This window comes from Capricornis sumatraensis, chromosome 9, assembly GCF_032405125.1.
Source record: "Capricornis sumatraensis isolate serow.1 chromosome 9, serow.2, whole genome shotgun sequence".
In the NCBI taxonomy this organism is placed as follows: Eukaryota; Metazoa; Chordata; class Mammalia; order Artiodactyla; family Bovidae; genus Capricornis; species Capricornis sumatraensis.
Window position 1 is genome coordinate 34,336,746 of NC_091077.1, and position 8,746 is coordinate 34,345,491.

The following is an 8,746-nucleotide window of genomic DNA, read 5'->3' on the forward strand; positions in this document are numbered from 1 at the left end:
ACTGTCTCCCAAGTTGTTAGCATCTTTCTCACATAGATGGAAATGTTGGCAAATAAGTGGTTTGTGGCAACTCTAGGATTATTCTGCATTATTAATGAAATGATGCACTGCATTATTCTGAATTGAAATCACTGGGTCCTGAGACGTTGTCTCACCCTACTGCATTCTCTTGCTACTTCCTGGATTATCTATCAACTGCCAGGAGCGGGGAACTTCATCAGCCATGTTATCCTGGTTCTCCCAAGGGTATCCTCATGCAAGGACAAGAAAGGTGTGATGCAAATTCAGTCTGATGAAAATTTCAGAAGTGAGGAAGAAAAAGGCCCCAGGATAATTAAGCTTACAGAGCTGAGGTGGGGGGTCAGGCAACACCAGGTTACCAGTGAGGTACCCTGTGAGGAGACAGTATGGCATGGATCTCTAAATGGACTTGCCATTTTTAGTCCTTGTCAGCACCCTGCACTCCACGGCTAATGACTATATAAAAGGAAACATAATCACATCAAAGTTCGGTGTTTTAAAGCACGGGCTGCACCTTCTACATTATACATGACATCAAGGTCAGCTGTACCAAGGGCTATGGATTTCATCAGAGCTGAGCTACAGCTTCACCTCTGAACTCATCACTCTCTGGGCAAAGCAGGGCTGGGGAAAGGGGGAAGAACACTGGTAAAGTGATGCTTAGCAATGAACTTGACTTATAAGCTGCCACAGGACGTGAGGTTAAAACAGGGAAGGCACCCCTGGTGTGGCAGCTTATATGATACCATTTAGCTTTTTGATGATAGAAGATATTAATAAACCGCCACCATGGAACAAACGAACTTTTCTATGATCAATACTCTGACAGATATTGGTCCCCTTCTTTGTAGTGGAAGTCTCTACTTTTTGAAGGGTTAAAATTTCTGGGAGGTGGGGCAATGCCGACCATGAGGTTCCTGGAAGGTTCTGCAAGGCTAGCACATGTGCTGGGGGGCAAAGCTCAGACATTGTCCTGGCATTTGACTGATCTCAGTTGTTTGACCGCAAGCTTGTGATCCGGACTGGTTTCCTAAAAACCCACCAGGAATTCGGACCCCAGCTCTGGCAGATTCTGGTGAGAGGGACTCAAGGCAACCTGGAGGGCGGAGAAACCACAGCAGAAGCACTGAGGAACAGGTTAGGCACCTGTTAAGTGACACTAACACTGAAGAGGGCTAAGATTGAGAGTGTAAATGCTTGTGAATGTGCCTAACAAGTTAACATGTTATCAGGAAAGATGACGAATTAAGTGAGTGGAACGCAACTCTGCTGAGAATCACTCACATGTATCTATACACCTAGCAGATTTTAAAGAAACTGGAGACAGTGGACGTGTTTGTAATAACATAACAGACACATCCCCAGTGACCTGGGAAGTCCAAGCTCTCCATTCTCAAGCTGTCCTCTGGTTCAGAAAGTGAGGTCCCTTCTCCTCTCCCATAGGTACTCTGGTCTCTCTTGCTGGCGTAGGCTCCAGAACCTCCCACCAAGCCCTGCTGGGTTCCTAGATCTCCGGCATCAGGGGTAGAAGGATGCGCTCAAGACTCCCTGCCCACGTGCCTGCGCTCTTCTCTTTCTCCTCCAAGGTACCTGGTCTCTCCACTCCTGTCTTCTCAGAAATGGGGTACAAGTGGACCCAGGACTCACAGACAGCATTCTCCTGGGTGTCCAAACTACTTGAGGATGGGGGAGAGCCCTGGAAGTACCACATCCCAGGGTCTATGGATAGACGGCTTCCATTCAAATCTTGATTCTACCTTTCCTGGTTTTGTGGTTTCAGGCATGGTTTTTAACCTCTCTGAACCTCAGTTTTCTTAATCATTATGCAGAACTAAAACTAAGGGTTATTAGACAAGTATCAAATGAGATAATATACATAATCAGATGCTTAATTAGCACTGTGCCTGACACAGGAAAGTATTCAATACACTTTAGCTTCAAAATCACTTCTTTGGTCCTCAAGGCAATTTGAGATGGTCGCAAGCCATCTTGGGCCCCAATGCCCGTGATTAAAGACACATGCTTGTTTTGCCTCTGCCATTAAGAGTACTTTAGTGGAGAATTTAAGAAACACTATATAGATTTGTTCTCTAGGTTTGGAAGGCACTATTCCTATAAAAGCAAGGCTGGATGATCTCTAAGCAGTGCTCTAAAAACTTTCATCATGTCATGTAATCTCATTTTTAAACTGATTAATTTGACAATGCTTTTTAGGCCCTCCTAAATAGAGGTCCTAGGTCAAGCAAAAACTAACCACGTACAAATCTTGCTTACTGAAGAGAGAAAAAAAAAAAACCTCATAATGCAGAGGAGGCAAAGGAAAAGAAGACTAATGGCTGTAACACACGAAAACGAGGTGCAGCTGCAGGAAGTACAGGGTATTATGGGAACGCCGTGAAAGAGCCTCGACTCCAGACTGGGTCCTGCTGGACACGCTACCCACTTGAGGAGGGGCAAGAGAGTGAGCCCAACAAAGGAAACGTTTGCTGAGGGAACAAGGAAGTAAACACGCAGGGTAGCGCTAGGGTCGAATGGACCAGTCCCATGGAGTGGTAGATGTCTGTTGCTGTTTTGGTGATCCACATCAGAAGTCCCTTCCTAATTCTGAAGAAACCCTCATTTTGCAAGTGGTTGTAGCAAAGCTGGAACCAGAGGATATCTCTCCCACAAGCAGCAAGGGCAAGGACACAACCTCGCACTGACACATCAGCTGGCTTATTTCTGAGATTTTTAAATGTGGAGCATGACTAAATATTCAGGCACATCTGGAGTCCCATCTGAGACGGAACTGAAAAATACACAGGAGGCCAAGGCCATCGTGAGGTCCTAACCAGGAGATTCTTGGCTGCATTTCCTGATGCATCTTTCAGAGGCTAATTCTTTCTGGGGGTGTGTGAACGCACCCAATATACTTTCAAGACATTCTTCATTTCAATCCATTCCTCATGCTGCTGCTGCTGCTGCTAAGTCGCTTCAGTTGTGTCCAACTGTGTGCGACCCCATAGATGGCAGCCCACCAGGCTCCTCCGTCCCTGGGATTCTCCAGGCAAGAAGACTGGAGTGGGCTGCCATTTCCTTCTCCAATGCATGAAAGTGAAAAGTGAAAGTGAAGTCGCTCAGTCGTGTCCGACTCTTAGCGACCCCATGGACTGCAGCCCACCAGGCTCCTCTGTCCATGCCTCCTCATGATAGCAGGAATCAATTTCCATTTCTTGCAACCAAGAACCCTGATGAGAGAGGTAGTTATTGTATTCATGAAGGTACAAATACTGAGGGCCTGAAGCAACGCAGGGTCCAGGAAAATGAAGAGGAGACGCACTCAACAGATAATGAGGAGGAGGAAGTGCCAGGTGGAAGCTGAAGATGAAGAAGAGGGCGGGATTAAGGACAACTAGCAGATTTGCAGTCTGGAAGCTAAAAAGAGTCCTGTGATACTCAGTGATGACACAAAAGGAGGGTGGGATTTGTGAAGAGTAGGAAATGCCAGGCTCAGTGTAGACCTGTTGAATGTGACATACCCATATGACAGTCAAAGTACGGTGTTTACCGGGACTCACAGACATAGAAAACAAACTAATGGTTACCAAAGGGGAAAAGGGATGGGAGGGAGAATTTAGGAGCTTGGTACAAACTACTATATATAAAATAGATAACCAACAGGCTTCTACTGTATAGCACAAGGAGCTATATTCAATATCTTACAACAAACTATAATGGAAGAGAATATTATATTATATAAATTAATATATTAATATAATATATATTAATATATTAAATGTAGTATTATATATATATATCACACATATAGAATCACTTTGCTGTACACCTGAAACTAACACAACACTGTAAACCAGCTATACTTCACTTTAAAAAAAAAAGCATGGTGTTTACCAGGCAGCTGGCTGTACAGGTAACTTTTAGAAAAGCCTAGACTGGCAGTCTAAGGGATTAGAAAGAAACAGCTAGAGAGTGCAGAGGCATAGGAACTAAGGGAGGACTTTAGGACTGCCAGGACACTGGTCTTCTAGTGTCAAGCACTGCAAAACCAAGTCATTTAAGAGCAGGACAAAAATATGAATGCTAGGTCACTGGTGGTTTTAGCACCTGGGAAGTCACTGGTGATTTGGGCAATTTCAGTGGAGTAATGGAGAAAAAGACAGACTTCAGTGGATGAAGGATGATGAAGAGTGAGAAAGTAGGCATCAGGCAAAAGGTAAAAAAGAAAAAGAAAAAAAAAGCAGCAGGTTCATTTTATAAGAGAAATATATGCCTAAAATTAACAAAGTACCGAGGATTACCTCTAAAGAATGAAGATCATTCATTCATTTTATAAATACTGAATGATCACCTCTCATTACATAGGTCTTGGAGACCCAGTGGGGAATAAAACAGACATGGTCTTGCCCTCAAGAGCTCGGGGTTTAGAGAAAGATGATAAACAATGTGGTATCGGCCACAAAAAGGTTAGGTATTCTGAGAGACTGCAGTGAGGGATTTTAAGTTGGAGGTTCAGAAAGAGCTTCTCCAACCCAAAAACCTGACCAGGCAAAGGGGGTCAGGTGGGGAGAAGAATTCCAGGCAGAAACACCATCAAGTACCAACACCCCCAAAGTAGGGAGCTTGGGCCCATCTATACACAGAAGGGAAGGAGCCAGGAAAGACATGAGGCCAACCGGTGCAGTGAGGAGCCCACAGTGGAAGGAGGCCTCCTTCCACTGCTTCCAGCAGGAACCACGCCTGTTCCACAGACACTGGGAGGATGGGTGTGGGTAAAGGTGAATCTGTCAGTCTGAAAGCAGGAAGTGAGGGAGTTGTCTAATGGCCACTGTTTTCTTTGTGAAATAGCAGTCCTGACGAGGCATGAGGGAACTAGGGGAGGTGGTGGCGGGAAGTGCTATTATGGGCAAGAGAGGAGGAGCCGAGCTCACTCACAGCTCTGCCGTCCCAAAGCAACTCCTTAATAGTGGCTTCCTCATTGCTTGGTACCAAAGCTTCAATAACCAAGCCAGAGGAGCCCCAGACCCCTTGATGCCTAGCACTAGAAAGATCTGCAGAGATCTTAACTGCGATTCATTTCTCCTACCTCATAATTAAATAATTTATTCAACAGGAATCAATTACATGCCAAAAATATGGCCATCAACACATCTCAGGAAGCCCCCATCCATGGGAAACTGTTGATCTTCTTTTTTCAACAGTCTTCCCCTGTTTAATAAAGCAGGCCTCTTCCTCCCTTTCTCTCCTATTCTTCCTCCCTTTCTCTCCTATTCATGTTATGCCAGGATATCTTAAACTCACTCAGCTTCTAATCGAGCAAGGTCTGAGTTCTTTTTCTCTGTTTAATACTCAAGCACAATCACCTATTCATTTGTAAGCAGGAAAAATTAAATTGATTCTTTAGGAGGTGGCTTTTGACTGAGGATGGAGGTTCAGCACTCCTGGCACAGAGTCAAGTTTGTCCTAAGCTATGGTGGCTGAACAATATCCCCAGTCATTTGCTTCTACATTCACTCACATACACAAATATGTTGGCCTCCAAGGATTTCTGAATTCAACTTGATATTTTGTTTCATATTCAACCCTAAACAACATATGCTAGTCTCTCACTGCAGTTCAGACTAATGATTTAAAGTATCTCCCAGTATGGCAAATCAGGCATGAAGCATCGGAAGGCAGTTTGCTTGCAATGGAGACACTGTGAAGAGCTTGTGTGATCTGACACTAGATGGGATACATAAATCCACAAGGAGAGAAAAAAAAAGCTAAGACGAAGGGACAGAATTAGTAAGGATAGACAATAAAGATAACTGAGCTATTTGAACAGCACTGAGGGACTTCCCTGGTGGTCCAGTGGTTAAGACTTCACCTTCAAATGCAGGGGGTGAGGGTTTGATCCCTGGTTGGGAGCTAAGATCCCACATGCCTTGGGGCCAAAAAACCAAAACATGAAACAGAGGCAATATTGTAACAAATTTGATAAAGACTTTATAATGGTCCATATCAAAAAATCTTTTTAAAAAAATAAAAATAAACAGCATTGCTCCTTTCTGAGTGGTGGTAGCTAAACAGAGGATTCTAGATCACAGGCAATAACCAATCTTGTCAGAACTGCCCGGGACACACATACACACACACAAACACAAATATACACATATACACTAGTCCTTTATTTCCTGGTAGAAGCTACTATGATTCTATTGGTTAATAAAGTATTTGTTTAATCTCCCTCAAGAGTTATTCTACATCCTATTCTAACTGCCATCAATTTAAAACTCAAGCACCTCATATTATATAAAAAGAAACATGTTGAACATTCCGTAAAGAACAAAAGGAGGATAATTTGCTACAGATTTGCAGAGTGTAAGTGATGGCAAGGGGAAGGGAAAGGTCAGGAACAAGGAGGCGCGCATTAAGGCACCTCTTCACCTCCAGTTTTCAGGCTTGCAATGGGTGAGCTGGGCTGGAGAGAAGAATGTGGGTGCTGGCTGAAAGAACGCATCCCAAAGCACTGGGATACTGGTTTTCCACTTTCTCCTCACTGTTTTGTTTTCGGCCCCCCACACACAAAAAAAGAAAAAAAACATGCCTGGGAGAAAAATACCAATGTAAGTGCTACTTGGAATTCATATAAAAGTTCACTATTGGCTTCTCTCAGCCCATGTGCCTTCAACCCCAGTTGTGACTAACTGTACACCGGTGTTTAAAAGAAAAGCCCTCCAACAGCACAAAGCTCCATCAGTACAGACTCCACGGCAGCAAAGAACATTAATCCCCCAAATTCCCACATCGAGCTCAAAAACAATGCTCCTAGCTGTCATTTCTCATTCACACCTGTCCCATATTTCTATTAAACAAGACTGTTTTTTATTGACTGCTTCCCTCACACAGCACAATAAAGGAAATGTCAGCCCACAGAGACCACATCTTGAAACACAGGGATGGGAATCAGGAAAAGAAGAGGACAAATTTCCAGGGCTCTCCCTGACTGGTATCTACCAAACTGAGAAACGATGGGGTTCTTTTCTGCTCCGCAGGCTCCCTGAGCTGCTATGATTGACTCGAAATTTACCCGTTTCCCAAGAGACTACTTAAAAAGAAAGAAATTTCACAATCTTGCACAGGCTGCTCTCTTACTCTCTCATTTCCCCCACTTTTACCTCACTTACAAGAGGACTTTTGTATACATAAAGTTTCAGGAAACAAAGCGTACAAACACTCACACACAAATAAACTCCCCGAACTAACACCAGCGTATAATTGTGTTTTGGTTGGAGCTTTTCCAGCCCTGTCACTCGCTCTGTTAGGAGCAAATGGAAACCCTTTGCTTTGGCGAAGTTAGAAACAGACAAACTCTTCTCAGTTTCAAGTTGCACAAGCCCTCCCTCATATCTCTCAGCCCCCTTAAAGCCCCCCAACAAAATAAATTCACTGCTGAAAAGCCAGCAAGGATTTAAAAAAAAAAAAAACAACCTATTTCTCAAATAAAGATCTTTCACTTCTCCCCCGCACGCAGCTTCCCCCTTTAGCCGGAAACACACAAAGTTTCCAATTTCTGAAATCCCTTTTGAAGGGACCCTGGACATTAGGGCTCTTCCAAGGGATCCAGCTTTCGACTGTCCCGACTGCAGGCAGGCAGTGCTCTTCTAAGTACATTTCGCATTCTTGGAGTCAATACTGTGGCTGTTTCGTTTCCAGAAAGATCTAGAAAGCAGAGTTTAGTGGGCTGGCAGAGCCAGGTCTGACTCTTCCTCCCTCCCCTTTGACCGGCCGCGGGGTGAGAAGTGTATTCGGCACAGTCGCCCTGAAACCAGCAGCGAAGGCGCAGTCAGAACGGACAAAGTACCCATCTCTCACTTTTAAACTCGTATTTGCTCCACTACCCCGCCGCCCTACTTCCACATTCCTCCGCAGAACTTGGCGGGGGCCCCCTCAGCCAAATCCAAATCGTACCTTCCTTGGATTCTTCTGCCTCGGAGTGCATGGTGTCCGGGTAGGCGGCTGCAGGGGCGACGACCGCGGACATGTACTCGCACGAGCTGGCAGCCAAAACCAGCACACAGAAAATAAAAAGGAAGGAAAGCTTCTAAAATCAAAACCTCCGCGGGGCGGGAGGGCTGGTTCTGGTGCAGGGATTTTCAGGGGGAAAGTTCTGCAAGAGTGACGAATCGCGTCTCAGCTGGGCGGCGGGAGTCCGCCCCCGGGGCCGCGCGCCCCAGCCCGTCGCAGGCGGGCGACCTGGCAGCTCGTGGCTGGGCGCACGCAGGTGGGGCTGATCTGCGGAGGGGCCCGGCAGAGGGGCGCCGGCCGCCGGGACCCAGGATGGGCCACGCCTGGGAAATCGATATGCAGGGAAGAAAAGAAAGGCACAGCTCTGTTGTTTTACATAAATCACAAATGCAGACGCGGTCAGACATGCACCTCCACCTTTAGGTTCCGTTTTTCGACGCCCATTTAACTTTCTGTTTCTTGGGGTCTTAAACGCCCAAAATGAAGGATTTTAAAGCTGCTGGGTTTTGTACATTATTTTTTTGCAATAAAGTAACGTGGATATTGGTCCACGACGCTGGAAGGACCTGGGGCACAAGCCCAGGAATGGGGGCATTTTGAAGAAAGGTGCGGGTAGGCGGGAACTCCGCCCCTTACCTTTGCACAGGAAAAGCAGACCAGAAGGCTTAGTCATTCAGTATAACCCGCATGACTTACTCAGACCTTACTCAAACCCCAA

At 45.4% G+C, this 8,746-nt stretch overlaps 1 protein-coding gene across 1 annotated transcript in view; it reads right to left on the minus strand.

Annotated features, from left to right (window-relative positions):
* The window catches only part of TNFAIP8 (TNF alpha induced protein 8), a 46,011-nt gene extending 37,936 nt beyond the window's left edge, over window positions 1-8,075 (minus strand). Inside the window, exon 1 of the mRNA XM_068980778.1 lies at window positions 7,972-8,075. Within this exon, the coding sequence (XP_068836879.1) occupies window positions 7,972-8,044 (73 nt within the window). The 5' untranslated portion in view covers window positions 8,045-8,075. The remainder of the gene's footprint in view (window positions 1-7,971) is intronic.
* Between the last annotated feature and the right edge of the window lie 671 nt (window positions 8,076-8,746).